This window comes from Micrasema longulum, unplaced genomic scaffold (genome assembly GCF_059751315.1).
Source record: "Micrasema longulum isolate JH-2025_06_02 unplaced genomic scaffold, ASM5975131v1 h1tg000582l, whole genome shotgun sequence".
Lineage (NCBI taxonomy): Eukaryota > Metazoa > Arthropoda > Insecta > Trichoptera > Brachycentridae > Micrasema > Micrasema longulum.
In genome coordinates, this window is record NW_028277778.1 from 114793 (window position 1) to 139414 (window position 24622).

A 24622-nucleotide genomic window follows, 5' to 3' on the forward strand; every position below is an offset into this window, starting at 1 on the left:
TTAATTTAAAATGTCAAAAACTCTTATTAAATAATCCTTTACTAATCTACTATATTGTGTTAATCAATGTTTCCACGTGTACAATAAAGTTACCAATTAACATCGCCTTGGATTTTTTCGGATTGATCAGTAAGCTGTTATCTTTGGACCGACAAAAAAAAATTAAATCAGAGTTCAGCGTTTTAATAGCATTATTGATATTTCCTATATCAGTATGCAAGTAAATCTGAAGATCATCGGCATAGAGATGAAACGAGCTGTCAAAATGTGAAGATATTGAATTTACGAAGATGGAGCATAGAAGTACACTACCCTGAAGAACTCTTGCGCTTAGGTTATTGAATTTGTATGCCTTGTTTGCCAGTATCACGCTCTGACTTTTCCCATTTAAGAAAGAGGAAAATCATTTTAAGACTGGAAGTGAAAAATTTAGAGAACCGAGACGTGCAAAAGGATATCAAAATCAAAAGAATTAAAAGTGCTGCAGAAATCCAATAGAGTTAGAATCGTGACTTTCTCATCATTTATGGTTTGTCTTGTATCGTCTGTTAATTTTGTAAAAACAGTCGTAGTGCTGTGACCTGAACGGAAGCCAAATTGGTAAGGATCAAATAAGTTGTTGTTAGTTAATTACACATTTATTTGATTGAAAACTGCTCTTTCTGTTACTTAAGAAAGGATAGGAAGAATGCAAATCGGACAAAAGTCTGTCACTGTGTGGGTAAAAAAATTTTTGGCAGTGGGATGATATTAACCATTTTCTATATTGACGGGATGGATTGTGAAGTCAAACAGTAATTGATGATGTGAGTAATAACTGGTTGAATAGAGTCAATGATCAAGATAATCATAAAAATACTAATTTCATCATATCCACAAATATTTTACTTTATAGAGAGAAGAACTTTGTTAATTTCTGTTTCCGTGACACAAGTAAAAGAAAATGGTTGGCGATCAGGTAGCGGGATTCTATTTGAGATAAAGTGGTAGATTATTTTTTTTGCCATAATTGTGTGTTTTTGTGATTGTTTCCAAAGCTTTTTTAGATTTTTAATAGTTGTTGGTCAAGGAGTACTTCCCAAATAAGCCGAATCTATCTTTATTTTATTATTTTGATCTTAATTTAAGTTTTTCAATTCATACTACTAAAATTTTCAGTTTCATTAGTGAATTACAACAATAACTTTTTTTTGTTTTTTTAAACTTTTATATACAATTCTGCAGTTTCAAATAGTTTTACCTTATGGTAATATGAAAAGGTTAAAAACGCGACACAAGGAACCTCCCAATATCCCCTCTACATCTTCATCAAACACTTTTAATAGCTTGATTGATTGATTTGGTGTTTATTTTGTAGAACTCCATTTTTAAACTTATAATATGAGAAATTAAACACTGATTTGAGTCTACTGAACACTTTATTTTTACAAATATAAAAACGAAAATTTCGTGACAATTGTTTCGCCTTGTTTGCATTCGTTTGAAAATGCCCTAACAAAGCGAAACAGTTGTCACAAAATTGTTGTTTTTATATTATAAAAATAAAATAAAGTGTTCAGTAGACTCAAATCAGTGTTTGATTTCTTATGTTATAAACTTCTAATTGCCGTCAATTATTTCCTTCAAAAAGTCAAATAGTCTTGTTCTCCAAAAAAGACTAAATTTTTGGGAATTATTTTTGACAGAAAATTATCATGGGCTCCTCACATAAATTCTTTAATCTCAAAATTTGAGATAAAAATTAACCCCCTGCGAGCCCTAGCATGAGTTTGGTGGAGCTCCCATTCTCTAACACCAAAACTATTTTACAATGCTTTTGTGAGAAGCCATGGTAGTAGAATATTTGATTCAGATGTTTTTTCCAGTTGACGAGCACTGTGCATTGCAGACCAGGTGGTTTCTCTATTTTGTAATGTGCAATACTTTTCCAAGACGCGTTTTTGTAAGCTTGTGTAGCTTCGAGATACCAAGGAGATGTCTTCGTCTCTCTTCGGACCGTTTCCAAATTCCGAAACCTGTGCCTACACTTGGTCGCTTCTTTCTTTAACTTATCCAGTTCAACGTTCCACAATGGACAGGGTTTCCTTTTAAAAGGTTTACTGATTGGTATACTCACCCTGCACGATTCGGCTAAAATTTATATTATTGAGCAAATTTGCCTCTCCGATTCAAGCTTGTCCCTTACTTTGGAGAAGGAATTTCGCGTCAAATTACGATCCCTGATTTTACTATTTATCCCTTTCGAAAATTTTTCCCAGTTAGTTTTTTTAGTATTATATGTAAATAGCTCTTTAATTTCCATGGGGTTCCAAATTTTGTCCGAAAAAAATTCACAAAAATAAGTAAATGGTCGCTCAGATGGTTATCATTAGATTCTACTCTCCACCTGTCGACCGTATCCAACGAACTTGAAAAGCAGAATGTTATGTCAACAACGCTCTTCATATAGTAATGACCGCAATAAGTCTCAAAAGTGGACCGATTCCCTTATTTAAGATGTGCAGATTGAATTCCAATCAGAAATCCGCAATTTTCTCTCTACTTTGGTCTATTTTCGTGCTTTCCTACTACAAACGTTTGAGCGAACACAACTACGGCCGCACTCTATGAGAAATGACTTGCAACTCTGTGAATGGAGTTATCCTAAAACAAGTAAACGGGGTTATACTGAACTATACCTATGTATAAGGATTTGTGTATCTGAGAATTATTTACTAGGGGTAGAATGAAAAGGGTGGAAATTTTCACTATATGTTAATGTTTTGTTTTCATTTCGTTGCATTATATAATTAACTTGCCATATATTATTTCAGTTTTATATACATGTTATTACTTATTACATTATTATTACTTTACCTTTATGTAACTTTTTTTCTGTCTTAAAATGATTATGTTGTAACTCCTAGGAGTACAAAAAAATATATGATTTAATAATAAAAACAAAAATACTGAGAGAAATATTGAAAGGAGGGTTAGTGCAAATGTTTGTCGCAGGAGACAAAATTAGCAGTTCACAATCGTGTCCTGGGGCTGAGCCCTATGTACGGGAGCAGTGTATATGGGATTGAAAAAACAAGGATGAAAGTATGCCAAGTGCTATCGGAATGCAATATCTCAGACAAATGTGTGGTAAAACTATTTACGATAGATGCACAAATGGTGAGATCCGTACATTATGTAAGTCTGAGAAAAGCATTACCGACAAAATCAATGAAGTTTATACATTTAGGGCAAATAAAAAGCAAAAAAACGGTTAAAAATATTAATTATGCAAATTTCGATGAATGCAAAAGTTGAGGAAGACCGAGAAAAACATGGCATTGCCAAATCCATGTCAAAAGCCGAAATAATCGGCGGGCGTGCATAAGAAGATGTATGAATGAATGATAGAGTGATATGGCGTTCTATTCTCTCTGACCACCCTTACAGGGAAACGACATGATAGTTTATTTATTGTTTGATCAAAAATTTCATTTATTTATTTTTTTATTGATGACATTGTTTACAAAATAAGTACAAAATTACAAAAGTTTTGTGAGTACATAATTAAAATTAACGTTTCTACCTAGATAACATAGAATCATATTGGGTTGAAAGAGGGGGTTTGTTTTACATTCATTTTATTAATTATTATCAATTATCGAACCGTCTGGGTAGTCATCAACTGTGATAACGTCTTATAATTTGCAAAACTCGCAGTGAAAGTCGTAGAGTTAAATTCAATAAAAATCGCCATAGATGAAATTGAAAATTTTAAAAGAGTAACTCGTTAATTGGCAAAAATACATCGCTTTTTTGTATGGGTGAAACCGATGGGAAGACTCATGGTCTTTAAAAGGGTTTCAAGTATGTGGATGAATCTACTTTCACTAAAAAAAATTAAAGGCAAGTACGTAAATATGAGTTTAGTCGGCCTCGTGGCGTAATGGTCAGCGCGTTTGCCTACCATGCAAGAGGTCTCAGGTTCGGTTCCCGACATGGTTGATTTGAAATATTTTTTGAAAGGGGGTTTTCACACCAGAATATTTCATAGTCCCTGGACTGGTACCTTAAGCGAAAGACTGATCATCTTACCTTCATGTAACAAAAATGATCAAGATACACTGCGATTGCTATACCCATGCAGTGCTTTATGCACCATTAGGTGTGGAAAGGAAACGATGATGATGATGATGACGTAAATACGATAAAATTGTTTATTGAGAGTTTATTAGTACGTACCTTTTTTAATATTGAAGCGATTTTTAATATTATCTTGTCTTTATATATCTTAATTGAGTTCTTTTCGAATTAATAGAAGTTGAAAGTCTTTGTCTTAAGCGGGATAATAAATCTCCGGATCATATTATCTGATCTTGGGAAGGAACGGCGAAGAGTTAAGCATTGTTCGCTTTCAAAGTATCGATGGAAATTACTTCATTATAAAAGTGATTGAACACACAAATCAAGATAAGTTTCATTCAGCCACCCTTACTCAACCATTACCGAAACTCTTCGGAACATATTGCGCGCGCCTGCCTAATAATACGTAATATATTGTAGGTATATTTGGGTACCCGATTCTTTGCGGATTATAGTGACTTAAACAATAGCTCTTAACATGTCTCTCGATTTTCCATCTTGATTGCAAATAAACCTTTCCTTACTTTTTACGAAAATACAAAGACACATTTTTCTGATCACCACAAAGAATTCCTTTCCACACAAAGGTTTCATATTTTATTCAAAACTAAGGTACCAAATGATACGGAATATTCCAATATTGTAAGACCATGAATTATTCAACATATGGACTTTTTGCGACGCGTCGGTTGTTTTTTTGATTGAAGGGTTTTTGGTCAAATTTCTTTTCAGTGATATCATGTAAATCCCAAAAGGTAAATTGCGTGCAAAGGAAAAATAAGATATTTATTAGATCATTGTTTTAACTACATGCGACGATTCGTTCTACCTGGATATTTTTGTGACGCATTATTTATTCGTTTTGGCACCGTTTATATTTGAAAAAGATAAACAGTAATGCGATAAACTAGTGTAACTCTTCGATAATAAATTACTGAACGGATGCAATATCCAGATCCTATGGACAGAAGCCCAAATTTCCTAGAATGTTTATTTTTATGGATATCCCCGTTAGAATTAAGTGAATACTTATAAGGTGACCTCTTGTGTGGTCGGTATTATAGTCATTCTCATCTTGGCAGTATGATTTTTTTGTTTAAATCAACGTTTACTATTAATTGTAATAATGAGTAAAGAATGAAATATGTGGTGACGCAGTTTTAACTGAATGCCCTTTTTTTAGTTTGCTTTTGTATCGGTGTATGCATATTTGGTTACTGTCATGTCATCTGTTGTGTCTTGCCTGTTTCCCTTGCAATTTTGGGTTAAATTTTTACCGTCTCATCGTTCGTAAAATATTTCTTTGGGATTCAAAATTATATTCGAATGTCTTCTCACTTTAAAAACTGATATTTATGTAGGGATAGAGAGGAACGGAGAGGATAAAGTAGGCAAAGACAATTCATTGCCTATGGCTATTTAGATTTTTTTTTAATGTAAATATTTCTATCTTGTTAAATTTTCCGTTATAATGTATAAGTGCCCGCTAACGACGACTGGCCGACTCCTTTTACTGATGTAAGAATTAAGCCAACGTAAAAGATATCTATTCATTCCGATTGCGATTAACTTTTTTTTATGGGATTGAATAATCAACACGATTGAAGGCCTTCGAATTATCGGTATAAATAACGTCAGATTGTAATCCCTTGACCTTGACAACATATATTGCTGAGTATATACTCAGCAATATATGTTGTAAATAGTGTTAAATTGGAGACTACTGAAAAAAACTCTCTTTTTCTTATTTCTGTTTACAGGATGTCATGCTTTGTTCACCAAAACACTAGAAATTGGCCCTGTGAAGGTATAGAACGCACCAAGATCAGTTACAAATAAAAATGCAGTTATTATATTATTATTTTTTTTAATCAAAAATATTTTTTTTTTTTTATTATTTGAGTATGATATAAATTACAATAATTACAGGATTAAATAAACTAAAATTAGGTATTATGCAGATGTAACTAAAAGTATTTGTAATATTTTACAAATTGTAAATATTTACTCATAAATCCAACATACTCAAGGAATACTATTCAAAAGTTTAACATAAAATCAGAGAGACTAAACATATATAATATAAACTATAAATCATATATTTATAATAATTTGTTTTTACATTATAAATTTAAGATGTTTCTATTCACTCATATCAAACACACACTCACCCTTTCCACAAACCCACCCTAACACTCGTACACACTCACACTTATATTGACATACCTACCAAAACCTTACTCCACTCCAGCAATATTACAGCACTTTTAAATCAAAGCTTTCTCCCACTCTCTAAGACTTGCAAATAACTAATACAATAATAAGCTCCACTTGTTTGACGATAACAGCCAAACCTCGCTTCTAAGTTATCGTTTTGAAATTTACTCAAGAGTCAATATTCTACTTTATGCATGAAAAACATATATGGGATCAACAGTAAAAACGCATCCAATGTAGTAATGAGGGATTTAAAGGTTTGTGCACCTAGGTGTAGTCTCTAGAGACTATTTTTCGGGTATTGAGTCTCCAAGTTTTTAAGCAAAGAGACATGTTTCTTAGAAAATTTATATGATCTACACCATCTTCTCTAATGGGTGAGGATTGTTGAATCTCTAAGATTCAAATACACTTTGCACATTTACAATCTTCCACCATCTACAAAATATATATTTAAAAGCTAGAGTACTCTCGGGTTCTACAAACAGTTTTGGATTTTTAAGCGCTATGCACTTTAAACTCACGAATTGTTTTCTCATAAAAACTTTTGGCGCTAGAGATACATTTTGTTTTAGAATGTTGCTTGCATATAGGACTTTGTATGATAACATGTGCCCAAATTAGATCAATGTTTTTTTTAAAGATTATAAACTAATTCTGAATGTTGAAATTGCTGATCTAATATTATACTGAAATCATTAAAATGAGGATTTTTTAAAATTGATCCGATTATTGCAAACACACTAAATTATATGTAAGTGCAGGATCAAATTTCAAAAATAATGTTCTACTTTTATCTAGTGGGTGAGGTAAACTAGGGATTATTCAAATGCCTTTCTGTTAATAGCATTATTATCGGATATCAAAGATATTGTGTAGAAGGCCTTGTATACAAACTCCTGACGTCACTGCAACCTGTGAAGATCTATTGTGATGGATCTATTGCACCTATAACTTTAAGAAATCCTCTCATACAAAATAAGTCGAATATAACTACAACTTGTTCTGAACACTGGCATCATTAAAATATACTCCGGTGTTTTTCATGCCAAATGATGTTGCTTTGTTCCTACATAGGAATTTTTGAAATGGTCTGGTGATATAATTCGTGTATATCAGCAGTCGTCTCGAATCTGGAAGATCAATAAAAAGTTAATATCTATAGGCATGAAACATTTACGTTTTTAAAATTGTCAAATGAATTGACAGAAACGATACCTACATATTGCCAAAATTATTATTTATTACATACCCAACTCACTACTACCCCAGTACCGAATAGCAGCTAGGCCCTGGAGTTCTACTGGTATTTTCTCATCTCGTTTGTGTCCTTCCAATTCGAGTTTTACTAGAGTAATTATGCGCCTCATATTTTCCTTCGAAAAACAGTATTTCTCCTTGAATTCATTGTTTTAAAAATTTTAAAAAGAGTTAACTCTTTTTTCAATACCATTTTTGTGCACGAGAAGGTTGCATGACTTCGAAATTATTTCAAATAAAATAAAAAACTGTGACAAACTATTCATAACTAATGAAAATTATGACAGATCGCATTCCAGGGCATATTTTTGACAGATAAACTGTGATAGCCGCCAAATATGACACCGTTTTCCTCTGAAACCACTCTCTAGTCACCGTTACGACGACTGTCAACCGCATCACCGTTCATACGGCCGTTAAGATATCGGCGCCGCTTTCCTAGAAAACCAGAGCTTTGGTAATTCATTAGTTATTTTACACTGAACTGATGCGAAAAAGACAACGTTTTACGAAGTCGGTAGTCTCTTTCGTTTCTTATGTAATTTATCAACTGTCGACGCGTATATATACGGAACGCGCTGTCAACTATTTTAAGGGTATATTTATAAGCCCGGTTAAAATGCATTTTTTTATAATATTCGATTGGGTTTTAAATAGGGTGAAATAAAAAAAAATCCGTAAACGCGGTGTGATTGCCCGTCTACTCTGTGTTAGATTGTTTATAACTTTTGTTTTCTGTAAAAATATAGGGAACTGTGGTCACATTTAAACATACAAAGTCTTAAAGTAAGTGCTGAAATCAAAGAAATGAATGATACAAGGTGTATTTGTTATATAAAATGATATTATTCGTGATTTACATTTTCATTATCTGTTCCATATACGGCTGATTTCTGCTCAAAAATCTTAAATGTCTTCCTTTGTTTTTTTATACTTAACTTCAATGACAGCACGGATAGTTCCGGATTCGATTTTCAGTTCAGATCACAATAATTCATGGCAATTTGTACGTTTATTGTAACTTTAAGATTGACGATAAAGTCATAACTACTTATCGTCGAAGTAGGGTACTAAATTTAAGCAGAAAATACTTACGTTAAAAACGGTTTTTTCATTATTTAGTGATTTGCGGGCATTGCATTAAAAAAAAATAGAAACTATGAAGAGAAATGACATAATTTTAATTCATCTACTTCGAAAATAACGCGGAATCACTATTTATGCAATAAGGATTGATATAATATGACCATATTCAATATCTATATATATATATATATATATATATATAAAACGTCAATGTTCGGATGGTTCTCCTCGATGGACTCGATAACTACGGGACTGATTTACGTGCGGTTTTCAGATAAATGTACGTCTTTGCCACGAGAAGGTTTATAGCTCATAAAATCTTCAATTTATTAAGCACATAAAAAGTTAGGAGCGTAAATGTTTTTTTATCCATCACCAGGGTTGCATTCGCCGAAAATGCGTATACAAAAAATGGATAGATGTTATTTTACAGACAGCATTCCTTTTTTTATGAATCCCAATCAGATTATTTCATCGAGTTCCTTAAATTTTTACCCATTTTTTCTTTTTACTGGATTTTCGGTTATACTGAAATAATATCAACTGACATTCTATACATTTTTCAAAATTGCATTCCTGACTAAAATGCATCCCTGAGCAGAGTTTGACATTTGCTAAAATAATTATATATTTGAAAATAATGAATTATTTTATGTTTTATAATTCAAACATAAACAAGTACCTACTTAAGGGTACCTACTTAAATGCAATATTCGATTATCTTTTACTTTTAGATTTGGAATTTAATCATAAACAAGTACCTACTTACCAATGAAAAGTTACAACCTTATACCCGTATGCAGAGACAAACCTTAAGGTGAGGAGAGTACATTCTATTGTCTTCACCTTCGGGTTATTCTCTACATTTGAAATTAGAATGTACTTTCCTCACCTTAAGTTTTGTCTCTGCAGACGGGTATTAGAGTATATTGATGTATATACTCTAAGGTTACAACATCTTTTTTACGTTTATCCGAACGGTTTTTACCAAAAAAAATTGAGTAAATTTTTGTTGGTATACTTAATTATGTTTAATCTTAAGAGCAAACGCGGTCCGACTTTTCTTTATACAAACGTATTCACGTATTTTCTCTCTGCATTATGGCACTAGAGAAATGTTTTTTTTTACAATAACAACAACAACAACAAACTATCACGCTGCTTCCTCGTAAAGGTAGGCAGAGAGGATAGAACGCCACATCACTCTATCTTTGCATTCAGATCTCGCTTCTTCAAGATTCATAGATCTTTTCATGCACGCGCGCTGATTATTCCGACTTTTACCATGTCCATCTTCAAGTATTTGTTGGATTTGGCCATGCCATGTCTTTCACGGTCTTCCTATATTTCTGTATCCATGAACATTCGCATTATAAATATTTTTAGCCTATCTTTCGTTGTCCATTCGCTCTATATGTCCAAACCAGCGCAGAGCTCTTTTTTACACATTATAGATATATACCATTGGCGAGTCTCTATACTGTTACGTTTAAAAAAAAAATGTTTGCTATTTATTTATTTATACACGGCATGCGGTGCCTTTTAAATTACAAAGATATATATTATATTTTTAAAAATTAAACACTTCAATATAATGTGAAAATCATAGAAATCCCATTGAAAAGTATTACGTTATAGACGGTAAATACCATAACACAGCAGTTTCGTATAAAAACCATATTTAGATGTAAAGAAATGATTAAACAATGGGAACTAGAACCATTAAAGCCCAGTTTTAAAAGTAAAATGCCCAGCTTCATCTGCTGTCTTTGGGCGCACGGGATACAAATATAATTTTTTTTGAAAAATGCAAAACATCCCGATACAGAAAGATTTATTTTGATACTCTGTCTAAAAAAATAACAAATTCGGTTCAGTTTTGAGGTCAGGAAAACGGTACAGCGAAACGTCAATTTTGTCTATTCTTTCAAAAAGTCTGACAGGCAGTTGTCTTTTTCGCACAGTATCGGGGAGGCATCTGCGAGACAGTGACAGGAAAACAATGTTCGAACACCTATTTATCGAAATTCTCTGTCCTCACCATTTATATAAACCGAAACACAAAAATAATAATGTATACTTTCGATGTTGTTCATTTAATCTATTTAGCAAGAACTCAAATCCTAGCAATAGCGAAGCATTGCCGGGCTCAGCTCGTATTTAATAAGACCAATGAACGTACGCACTCTTATTATGGACATACGGTCGAGGGATAATAGTTTTCAAAATAATACAAACGGGCGTGATATATATAACGTAATAGGCGGCCTCCGAGTGAAGTGGTTAAGACGCTCGACTTACGCACGGAAGGTTCCGGGTTCGATTCCCGCTGAGACTACAATAACTCGAGTGATTCGGCATTCTGGCCTGTTGTGGTGTAATTAAAAAAGAAATACATAAACAGATGGCAGGAAAAGTTGCTTTCTGAGCACAGAAACAGAACAGAAAAAAGTGAGTCTTTGGTTTATTCATTTCCAAGCGGATTGGCTATGTTGGGGACGAATAAATAGGAAAAAATTGTGATGTTTAAAAATCGGTAGGATTTTTATCAAATTCGGTAGATCGGTAGATCGGTAGATTTCACCCCATCCCATTCAATTTTTGTGTTATATATATTTGGATAATTTATAAAGCGCCATTTTTGTGAAAATCACCTCAAGGGCGCTGTACAATAAATAAATATCCCAGCACGTCTTGTAGCTACAGAGCGCATGGGCGGTTGGAATTCTAGACCCCATTTACTAAATTTAGGTATTTAATAGTTGATAACATTTACTTATTGAAGCAGCTACTATTATTATGGATAATGTTTATAGCGCCATTTTTGAGCAAATCGCCTCAAGAGCGCTTTACAATATCCAAACACGTCTTGCAGCTACATAGCGCATGGATGGTATGAAGCCTAGCCCCCATTTATATTATTTAAAAATTGAATTTCGGTTTTTCTGTTATTTTTTTTAATCGTTTACAAAATGGATCCAGATTACAACATATTCTGCATATTCTGCATATCTGTATCCAGAGCGCATAGACTGTTGTTGGTTGGAATTCTAGACCCCATTTACTAAATTTAGGTATTTAATAGTTGATAACATTTACTTATTGAAGCAGCTACTATTATTATGGATAATGTATATAGAGCCATTTTTGAGCAAATCGCCTCAAGAGCGCTTTACAATATCCAAACACGTCTTGCAGCTACATAGCGCATGGATGGTATGAAGCCTAGCCCCCATTTATATTATTTAAAAATTGAATTTCGGTTTTTCTGTTATTTTTTTTAATCGTTTACAAAATGGATCCAGATTACAACATATTCTGCATATCTGTATCCAGAGCGCATAGACTGTTGTTGGTTGGAATTCTAGACCCTATTTATGAATTTTAAGTTTGAAATTATCTAATAGTATAAATGTCATAATTGTCATTAGACAATGATTCAAATAAAAAAACAACACACATTAGCAGAGTAGTAAGTTAGTCATAATAAAAATTAAACAATAAAGAACTATTTCATTTAAATTATTTATTGACAATTCTTGATGGAATTCCATTGTAATGATAAATTGGATTTCAGTATATTCAGAAAGCCCACATTCAGCGATAACATAATCCATAATTCTTCACGTCATCATATTTCACACAAATGTCCACATTTCATTCGTTAATTTATAGATTATTAAATGTACCAATGTTAACAAAAAATTATAAAAAAGAACTTTATCTTATTAAAATATTAGCACGTAATAATGACTACAAAGAATCCCTAGTGAATAATTTAATACGGAAAAAACAAAAGAAAAATACAATGTCTCAATTATGTGCAGGACTTACATCTATCGACAAAAATAATAATAAAAAGTGGGTAAAATTAAATTATATCGGAAATACTAGCAATAAAATAAAACAAGTTTTACATAAAAATAATCTTTTAGTTTCATTTTATATCCAAACATGAATTAATAGTAAAGATCAGGTCGACAAATTGGAAAATAGCGGAATATACGAACTAACATGTACTTGTCCTGGTTCATATATAGGACAAAGCGGGAGAGCTATTAAATACAGAGTGAAAGAACATTTAGCTTCACATAGATTAAATAACGACTTATCAAACTATGCATCACATTTAAATGAATTTAAACATACTTTTGATAAAACAAAAAACATAAAAATTTTACATGTAGGACAGAAAGGTCAAAAGTTAGACAGATTAGAAATTTTAGAAATAAATAGGATAAAAAATAATAGTGATAGAATTTTAATAAATCAGCAGAAAGAATTTTAAAACTCACCCTTATTAGCCCCCTTAGTTAGACCCTGTACATTGTAATAAAACAATAAATATATTTCAAATAATAGAATATTTTCTTAAAGTACACCGCCGCCAACACATGTTTCAATAATTTGTCTCACTCTGTTCCATTGCAATATTGCGTATTGTATCTTTTTCAACTTATTTTTAAATGTACCTACACTTAATATAATATTTAGTTTTATATAAATTACCTATATAATTTTATAAGTTGTATAATATTTATCAGTCTGAAGATGCCCATTAGAGGGTGAAAGCGATAATTGGTCAAAATAAATAAGTGGAAGTGTACCAAGTATTTTTTAAATTAATAACTTATATGGAAATATAAGTTATTACATCATTACAATAAAGAACTAAATAAATAAAACACTGTTTTCACATATTATAATGTTATTGTTCGCAAGATGAAGCAACTACCGATGTCCGAGTTGTAGATAACTCACTGTTAGAAAAGGTGAATCAGGTTTGAACGTCGGACCCCGATACCCCGGACCGCGAGTCCCCGACTCCAGCCACGGGACCGCAACCCGTAAGTAGGACCGAAAGACCAACTGACTGCCGGAGGCCTGAAAAAACAAACGGCTAAAGAGCCAACCTAGCGTATAGCAATCGGCGATAGCAGACATCTAAATCAAACCCTATCTAACAGCAACCGAAGAACTTTTTAAACAAACTAAACAATTAAATGTAACTGAACTCTTTAAACTAGAATCCTTAAATTTTATTCATAAATTGGCCACTAATGTAATTGTAGACGAAGAATTAAAACTTGAAGAAAACTGCAGTAAATATAAACACAATACGAGAATATCAGAAAAATATCATACCCAACCTCCTAAAACGAGAAAAGGACAATCAAGACTAATAAATCATGGACTAAAATTATACAATAAACTAAGAGACAAAACTAAACAAAAGACTCAGACAACCTTTACAAAAGATGTTAAAAATATTATTGTTAACAGTAGAATGTGAATTTAAAATTTTTAAATATTTTGTTAAAAATAAATTTAAAACAACTTTGTTCTAATGACGGAAAAAAATATTATATACGAAGCCTAAATATTATGTAAAATCTAAAGTATGTTATGTGCTACAACTATTGGGAACAAGAAACCAAAATGACATAAACAGACTAAACGACAGCAAAAAAAAATATTTAAGTTGATATGTTATTATTACTTCAGCCGGGTGGAGTGGAGTCACGAACCTGTGTGTTATTCCAGGAAGTGGAGGAAACAGCGAGAAAAGATTTGCCGCTGGCTGGGTGTGGAGGCATGCGGGCCGGGGGGGCCCGGGGGCTGGGCCGGCCGAGGCGGCGCGCCCTGGGGGCCCGCCGAGCTGCTGGCTTGGGCGAACCACTCGGGGCTGTGGGCCAACTTGTCGCTGACCGAGCCCTCCGGCTCCCCGCCCGACGTGGGTCCGGCCCCCAACGTCACGGACATCGCTTCCCCGCCGCAGGTTAGTACTGCTGTTTTCGTAATATGCTGTCAATTTTTGGCAAATGCTATTTTTGAAGAAAATCCAATCTTAGCAACGTATTTCATCATCATCATACCCTTTTCCACACGCTATGGTACAAAGAGCACTGTTTTGGTACACCAAATACGCGTACTTACTCGCACCTCGCTCTTATGTGCGACACGATACGCACACGACACACGATACACGACATGCGCTAAGTTGTTGCTTTCCTATCTGATAGAAGGAAAGGTTTTTTAATTTTAAAATTGAGATGAAAACTATTTAATATACAAAAAAAAATCATAAGAGTTTATTTAATGAAATGAAATTTATTAAAATTAGAATTGCCTTTTATGTTAAAGCGATGAAGAAAACATTATTATCTATACCTCTACGTTCTTCGCATTTTTAACCTCAAAGTATAAATCAATATATTTCATAAATGGTACATGTTTTTTTAAATCTATACAAATCTACTTTTATACAACATGGGAGGGTCCGCTGTGTTGCAGGGTACCCGCTGGCACAGCGCGGGTTTAAACTGTGTAACTCGATTATAAGCTTAGACTATACCCTGTCTGCGTAATCATAAGTGTGAAAGCACTACAATTAATGATATGAATCATACACGTATAAAACATGCGAGTCGGGGTCCTGTAAAATACATCTAGTAAATGTTGTAACTACTAAAATAGTTGTACAGTTTAATTCGGCCTCGTGGTGTAATGATTAGCGCGTTCGCCTACCATGTAAGAGGTCTCGGGTTCGATTCCTGACATGGTTGAAATGAAATATTTATTAAAAAGAATGTTTTCACACTTGAATATTTCAAAGTCCCTGGACTGGTACCTGAAGCATAAGACTGATCATCTCACTTTTATGCAACAAAAAAAAGATCAAGATACACTGCAATTGGTGTACCAATGCAGTGCCCTATGCACCATTACGTGCGGAAAGGGAACGATGATGATTTTCAATTAGGTTTTCTTCCTCGCTACAGAATGGCGACTTTCTGAGTCACTCGTCGGCTTTGATATTATTTATTCCTTCAATATTATTATTATTCGGCAGATATTTATCACTTCTTTGATACGTAATTTTATATTAATTGATAGAATTTTAAAATTTAAGTTTACATCTGCAAGCCTTGTCTCCTCATTAAAAGACAGCGGTTGTTTTTTCATCCATAAAGTTTTTTTTCATGAATGTATTTTCGTTTTTCAGAACAAATTTTTCTCAAACTCTTCTTTTGACCGGTCTGTTTTTTTGTCGGCTGGAAGATATTGCTTTCAGCAATAAGTCCACCGAAGTACTTGAAGATTGAAATAATATGAATGATATAATCTGAGGTAATTTAAACGCTCGTGTAATTTGATAAAGCTACTTAGAACGTGTTGGCACTTTGTTATGATAATATTATTTGGAAAGATGTAGATTAGAGCTATGAATATAAAGTGGAACATAAACTTTCGAGCGATGCATAATACACTGGATCTTGTCGGATGGTGATGTACTCATCGACGGAAGTAGATAGTTCACCAGACGCTGTATGTGAATACGGCGGGGCGGGGCGGGGTGGGAAATAGCGAGCAGGAGCTACTAGAGGGTAGGGGAGGGGTTAAGGGTGACAAACTTATCAGGACTTTGAAGATTGGATCTAAATTTTGACAAACCCATACGTTTTACGTTAGATCGATCGCTCTCTCGCTCACTCGCTCACTCGCTCTCTCACTCAGCGGTGTAGGTTGGTTCGAGTACTATGGATATCATAATCTACAAATACACATTTATAACATTCGACACATCGCACCACTTCTAGTGTATTATGGCACTCATACCTGATATGTTTCCATAGTCATTTCTTTGTGTTTAATTTCAAGTTACAAGTTTATGAATAATATGAAATCTTTAATTCTGTTTTCTATTTTGAAAAAAAATAAACATGTGTTTCTATCTGTACAACATGCTATTTACTATTTTTCTTTTTTTCTCATCAACTATGATTATGTATCCCTTTATTTACTTGTTTCTATGTAAGTTTGTATGAATGTATATATGTATATAAATATACATATGTGTGTGCGATAATTTCAGATACAACAATATTTCATAAATGGCCCACGCTCAGACGTTAAAGTCCTTGTAGGCATTTTTTTCCCAATTGCGCTTACGAACAGAATTTTTTAGAATATCTAATTTTTATTTTACAATACTTTTATGAGTTTATAAAAATTGTAATATTTAGTAATTTTTAAAATAAACAAATACTAAAAGATGAAAAAAACGACACGCCTAATAAGTGTCAAAATTAATAATGGAAGATATTTTTAAATAAATACTTTTTGTTATTCGGAACATGAATATCACAGTAAAAGCACATAAGGTACATTGTTTTATATTCTGTGTATAGATCTGTGGTAAAACGCAAATGTGAAAATCTTTAAAGTAGTTTTTCTGAGTTTGATGCATTTATACTTGGGCACTCTAGACGGGAGGGTGCTTAACCATTTTTAGTAAAATGTTTTTTTTTTACAAAAATAGAATGGGGACATATATAACGTAATGTTTTATTTTAATTTAACAAATTGACTACCATTTGGCTTTGCCAAAGGTGGAAAGTGGAGGAATACAGATTTTTTTGCTTAATCTCCTTAATGATGTCAGTTATTGCTTTTAGTAAAAAAAAAATTATTAAAACGGATATAACAACGTTCGAGCGTAGTGCCAATGAATAAACAACTACTCGCCCCATCACTTACCGCCCTTACCAGAGAAAAATAAAATTTGATCGTTACATCAAGTTATGTAAATAGTCATCTTCTTATGTACATTAAACGAATATATCGTTAGGTGCTGGCGCCCTTCCTCCCGTGGCAGACAGTGTGCATCGCAATGCTGCTGGCCGCCTGCATCCTGCTCACCGTGGGTGGGAACATCCTCGTGCTGCTCGCTTTCCTCGTGGACCGCTCTATCCGCCAGCCTTCGAACTACTTCATCGCATCTCTCGCCGCCACTGACATGCTCATCGGTTGGTTTCACTTCTCCGCATTGTATAATATATGCCATTTGTAATATGTGTATTCACGCCGTTCATACATTCCAGGGACAGTTTCCATGCCTTTCTACACCGTGTACGTGCTCATGGGCTACTGGGACTTGGGGCCGTTACTCTGTGACTTGTGGCTCTCCGTCGACTACACCGTATGCTTAGTATCCCAGTACACAGTTCTTCTCATCACGGTCGACCGTTTCTGCAGCGTAAAAATAGCCGCGCGCTATCGGGGCTGGAGGACCAGATCTAAGGTTCTCTGGATGGTATCCGTCACTTGGATTATCCCAGCCATGCTATTTTTCATAACCATATTTGGCTGGGAGCATTTCATCGGTTTCAGAGATTTACAACCGGGAGAGTGTGCCGTGCAGTTTCTCAAAGATCCTGTTTTTAATACTGCCCTCATAATTACGTATTACTGGACTACATTAGTGGTGATCTTGATTCTTTACGCGGGAATATACAAAACAGCGTATGACATGCAAAAAAAGAGTGAAGCCAAACAAAGAAAGATGCAGTCAATGGTAGCGCTGAGTGCCGGTGCCATGTCAGGTATGGCAGGCAGGGCGGCAGGTATAGGAATGAGCAAAGCTCAAAGCGCTCTCGTCAATCAGGACAAACCCAAAGTGGTTCAACCCCCACATCGTTCTCCTCCTGCTTTTACTGCGATTGTCAATTCACCACCTCCACCACCACCTCGAAAAATGGTTCCACTACCTCAGGAATCTATTTCTAGTCGAAAATCTTCATTACAGAAGAATAGTTCGGCAACCAACGAAACTACAACCAATAGTGAGAAAGACGAAAAAAAACACTCGGGAAATACTCAAGGAGAAACGGATAAGTCAGAACGATCTAGTAGTCCAGCTTTTGATTCGGACGAAGAAAGCAACACGCCAAACTTAATGCCACCGACAATATCTAACAAAAGACCATCCATTGCAAATATTGTGCTTCAGTCTGGGGCCTTGCAAATTATCAACAACGTAAGATTTAATGGTGTTACAATTAAACAACAAGAGAATATCAATACTTTGAGAAAATCTATTTCCGATACCGGAACAGCGGTTCTTAAAATTTCCGAACCAAGTCTATTAGATACGGCTATTCCACTTAATTCCACCCGAGGGGAAAAATCTTCCATGACTTTAAGTCCATTAGTTCCCGTTCGTTCAGCACATATTCTTCACCTGCCTTCTCCATCTGAACAAGTGTCACTTTCAACCACTATAGCTCAGCCAATAATTCCACCTCCTTGCGAGTTTCAAGGAAGTCCTCCAGTTTCTGAGAGTCCACCATCCTTATCAGATAGACCTCGCTCGTTAACAGCTCTAACCAAAGCTGAGATAAATACTACTTACGATGTTTTAGTAGGAATGGATGGTGGAGACCTACGATATATGGATGAGAGTTCCATTATAGTACCGTCTCCATCCAATGAGAGTCCACCATCTTCACTGACCTTTCCCACTGCTACAGGACCCTCTTCTCCCGCGGAATCAATTACTCCGTTACCCCCACCGACGTCGCTTCTGCAAGCAGCTTTGCTCAGAGCGGGAACTCAGGCTGAACTTTCCAAACCTTCTACACCCTTACCAGTCAATAAAGTACACACGGAAGTTTACTTATCAAATGAAGAATCTAAACGACCAGTAACATCTGTCATAGTACATCAGTATGAATCTGAAAGCCGCAATAGCGCTCATAAAGAGCCTCGTTTTTGTAAAGATACGAGTACAAGCTCTCAGAGCCCTCCGGCTCACACTGGAAATGCAGCAGCAATTATTACAACCACAACTGCTATCGAGCGACGGTCTTCAAAAGATTCCCAAGAAACTAACGAAAGGCCCGAGGGAGGTTCCAGGAGAGATTTTGTAAAGAATATCGGGAAGCGGATAAAGGGAAAAAAGATAAAGCTTGAAGTAATCGGATTTCCCGGAGCGGGAAGACAAAAATCCAAATCAGAAAATCGAGCCAGAAAGGCTTTCCGAACTATTTCCTTCATTCTAGGTGCTTTTGTTGCTTGTTGGACCCCTTACCATATTCTCGCTCTAGTCGAAGGATTCTGTTCAAACCCTCCCTGCATTAATAGTCATATTTACATGTTTGCATATTTTTTGTGTTATGCCAACAGTCCTATGAACCCTTTTTGCTATGCTCTTGCTAATCAACAGTTCAAGAAAACATTCACGAGAATTTTAAAAGGGGATTTCCATATGACGTAGAATGTTTTGTATTTATTCGTTTGTTTCGGTACAGGTAGCATAAAATTCATTATAAATACCATTTTACTCCTTTCATTTATATGGCCGTTAAATTTTGTAAATATAACAATGTTTTTCAAGTAACTTTAGAAAATAAAAATACCTAAAAGTATAATGATGTAAAATATAAACTTCTTTACCAGAAAAATGACACCGTATAGTTTAAAGACGAGTAAAGCCTATTATTGTACATAATAAATTATAAATTTATTACTAAGTGTGTAAATTTTGTAAATATTAAATACTACGTAAATAAAGTGGGTGCCTTCGAGCCAAGGTGAGACCCGAAGTAGACGAAAGGTTCATTCTAAGTATTGATGTTAAATGAAGACAATAAAAGAACTCGTTCATAGATTCTTAGAACTGTTATAAATATTAAGACTTATTTAACAGAATTCATACCAATAAGCGTTCTTTAGAATAAATCAATAATTTAGAAGTGCGACTGTAGATGTACTAAAAGTATAGAAAATAATGACGTATTTTAGAATGTATCGATTCCCTCGGAGTTAGAATCGCACGCCATGTGTCTCAGTCGGGTCATGCGGTGTGGGTAGACTGTACCGGCTGGCGGCGCAGCAGCCTCTGTCCTCCTTTTAAACTTCCGCAAACTTTAATGATTTCCTTTCCCTACGCCTTACACACGCCGTTCATTAGAGTTGTAAACATTTTCGTAGGATTTTGTGCGCTGTCTGAAAATTTACAAACGGAGCCCATTTGTAAATCTTCGGATACCTTCAACAAAATCGAATAATATCCCTCGAACCTTAGATATCTAGAATATATTTACTATGTTTTTGTAATTTATTATTATCTTTTTGTCATCATTTGGAAAAAAAAACTGACCCGACTTATGTTATGACCATACGAAAATTTCGTGGCGGTTTTCGAGAATAGCGGTTTTGCGTTTTTATTTTCATACCGACCCCGATAATTCTCCTTCGTTATTTTACAAGTTTGTTGATAATGTTTCTCCTTGTTTTTTTCTCCTTTATCTCTCGCTTGAATCCGAACATAAGGATATGTCAAAAATGCTCACTTTCGTCTACTTGAAATTCCATTTCGAAGGCTTGTAATCGAATGAAATAATACGCGGAACGTAAAAACAAACACAATATCCTGTAGAACAAAAAGTTTTCTTACGAATGACGTACGAATTTTATTGTATTGTTCTACTTTTAGCGCTCATTTTTTAATTTGAAAAAAAACGGACACAACTTGCGTTAACGCGCAGAATATAATAACTGAACTTGTATTGAATAATTGAACTGAGTATTTTTTAAAAATACCAAACACTGTAACTGATTAAAATAACATTTTAATTGCAATAGCATTTGCTTTTATAAAACAAAAAAAAATATTTCTGTAATGTTACAAAAACTGTTTTTAATAACTTAATAAATATATTATATTATCATTGATGTTTTTATCTTATATTAAAAAACTTTTTTTTTAATTGCCGAGGGTTAAATAAGGTCGCAGAATTTCCGAAACTGAACTGGAAGAAATAAAACATAAAATACCCAAAGAAATATAATGAGTGTCGAGTTACTAACAACCCTATCCAAATGTCAATATTTTACTTCTTATTCGAGTATATTCGTCGCCGATGCGCCGATGCGCGGCGCGGCGCGGCGCGGCGTCGCGTCGCGTCGCGTCGCGTCGACTAAAAAACGAATTAGTATTTTGTTTATATACATAGGTATTTTTATATTTTTCTAACATGTACATTTTACTCATTGGTAAAGCTTCAATAAAATTTTATGTTTTTACAAATCATAATCCTGAGGAAAGAATGGTTTATTCCCGAATGTAGTATATTATACGTATATTTCGTATACCTTGTATGTATATTTCATTTTCATAAATACCTTTTTGATCTATCTAATCAACCCCATTGACAAGACAACATATTGAAAAAAGACGATTAAATATTATTTGATTATTATTGTGGTGATTTTTGCACTTAAATCAGTCCATCATTCCTGTAGCCAATATTGGGTGATTCTTTAATCTAATTGTTTTTTATTTGCTACGTAAAGTACGAATGTATTTTGTTTTCAATCTTATTTACTATTGTAATTGTGAAAACTCTCGTCAATCAAAATAAATATATGTCTGTGGTGATAACAATTTAGGTATCTTTTTGTACATATATTTGCACTCTTTATTATGCAATAGCACTATGTGCCCGGTGTTTATTTTTTATTTGAAATAAAGTTGTTCTGTCGTTAATACGATTCCCTACGACAGTTCTCGAATCTTGGTTTTGTAAACGAAAAACATTCGCATATATGGATAACATTTCTATCCGTAACCGTATTATGTATGTACAGTTCATACTCGTCCTGTAGTCGTGCATCTTAAACATTTAAGTTTGCCTGTGAAAATTCTTGGGGGAATTTCATTGTATTTTTTTATGGATATAAAAGACGTCCTGAAGATAGCGTAAAAACGATGAAACCGGTCACTGGTTATAAATCAAATTTGGGAATTTATAAATCCTTTCTATTTTATTTTGAATACGCATCTCTTAGAATTCAAAATGTCCCAAAGAATACATAGTATTGAAAATTCGATTTGTCGAAATGATTAAAACGTTGAAAACACTACAGCAGCGGCAGCATTCCGATGACCCATCTCACACGTATCGTACTAATCCATACGGCACTGTATCATTATGGTGGGTGGATACTTGTTTATTATTTTATTTTTTCGTTTTATTTATTTAGTTTCTACTGGCGGATGAAAATTTTGCAAAACGAAATCGAACAGATATCAGTCGGCCCCATGGTGTACCGGTTCACTAAATTGTGATTAAATAAATCAATTAATTATAAAACGTTAAAAATCAATCCACCCTATGATATTTTACCGTGCTGGATAGATTTTCACCGCGGTGTGAGAACGGCCAATAGGTGCCTACCAAAGGAACAGGAATGAAGGATTCACTTGTTTACTACCCAGTACATCATATTCAACGTAATTCGACTTTATTTATTTATTTATTTATTTTACAGAAGTACACGGTCAACAATGATCAATTACATATTAAAGAAAAGGTCGAAAGACATATCGGTGAAGTTTCCAAATAATAATCGTAGATTGTAAAATTTAAATAGTGCACAATTAAAATAATACATATATAGGCATAATAATATCGTCCAGTTTACAGGTCGGACATCTCCAAATTAGGCAGCAGGTATGAAAGAGGGGGTGTGGAAGGAAGTTACAAAACAAATACCGCAACACCCAGACCAATCGAGAAAATAATCTTTCTCGTATTTCGTTATTGCAATCGGCGGGAATCGAACCCGTGACGCTAGTTTCACCGTTGGCCGTCTCACCGGCCGATGCGCTATGTTGACACGCGCCCGAATTCAATAATGTTCGGTGGTCGCTTACATATGTCAGCTTAAATACTAAGATTTATTGTACTGTTGATTTATTGATTTGATTGAGCCAAGGTGAATCGGGTTGAGAGGAAATATTACATCAAACTGCATACCTTCGATCATTTTGGATTTGTACGACAAATGAACTGGGCGATCGACGTGCGCAACGTAATATCTACTTTCATTCCTTTGAATTATTTGAAAAAGAACATATTTCTTTAAACTTTGTTTGCCAGTTGTTATGATAATTCATTAAAATATGATTTGACATATTCACGCGTTATTAATAATGCTACCTTTATTTATTAATATGACATTTAATATGTATAGAATCACGCGTGTCATTTTCTAATTTCACACTGAAGTGTAAGGTATATTTAACACACATGATGCGTAAAATGTGATTGTTAATGAGAATTTATATTTTAATGTGCAATAAAATAACTTTTTCAGTTGATATCGTGTTTTTACTGCCAAATAAATTATTTGTTAACTCAAAATAAGAATAGGTGTCATAAAATCCGCACATTGAGCTTTTCTGAGTTATTGTGCCGTGAGTCTTTAGCATTTTTTGCTGACGTTTCGGATCGCATCGCTGCACACATATCAGGGTTGGTGTAATTTGTGTATATCGAGTGCAAACAGCACGAGATACGATAACCCGGAAAAGCTCAGTGCGCATCTAATCGGCCATGAAAGCTGAAAATTTTAATTCCTAAAACATTTTAGTTTGTAAGTGAAAATTTTTGGTAGAAATTCATTGTAATTTAGAATATAAATAAAAGAAGGGTGATATTTAAATCCACAAATGAAATGGCTATAAATAACATTATTATACTGAAAATAGTTTTGATCTAAATAAATATTACATAATCTACATAAATCAGAAATCAGTTTTTTTATCCAAATCTGAATTGTTAAGTAACTGAGAGATTATTTTTTTTGTATCTGTAATTGGAATATTAGTGAAAAGGTTAACTGCGGCAAATGAGATTAGTTTTGTATTATTTGGAATTTCCATATCTTTCTGTATATCAATGAGTTGAAAGGAATTTTGAAGTGTGTACTTTGGTTTAAAAAATTTTAAATTATTAATTAAATTTGAAATAAAAGAAGTAAGTTTGACTGACGGGGCATTATTATATGATACTACTGGACGAATTGGATTATTTTCTTTGTGTAATTTGTATAAACTATATAATTTAGGGGACATTTGATTGGGAGAAATTAACTGATTTCTGATTTTAACACTTGAAAAAAAATTTTAGAGTAAAATAACACTTAAGATGCTTAAATAATAATAATTTTTCTGAATTCGCAAATCATCTGATAGAAAATAATCATAACTTCAATAAAGACACTAGATTAAAAGTACTTCATGTTGAAAATAAAATATCAAAATAAGACAACTTAGAAATCTTAGAAATTAAAAAAGCGATTCATA

At 33.9% G+C, this 24622-nt stretch overlaps 1 protein-coding gene across 1 annotated transcript in view; it reads left to right on the plus strand.

The window, feature by feature from the left end:
• The window catches only part of mAChR-B (muscarinic acetylcholine receptor), a 118585-nt gene extending 97524 nt beyond the window's left edge, over nt 1-21061 (plus strand). Inside the window, exons 3-5 of the mRNA XM_088228432.1 lie at nt 14230-14464; nt 17318-17495; nt 17571-21061. Of these exons, the coding sequence (XP_088084558.1) occupies nt 14230-14464; nt 17318-17495; nt 17571-19744 (2587 nt within the window). The 3' untranslated portion in view covers nt 19745-21061. The remainder of the gene's footprint in view (nt 1-14229; nt 14465-17317; nt 17496-17570) is intronic.
• Nucleotides 21062-24622: the final 3561 nt, after the last annotated feature.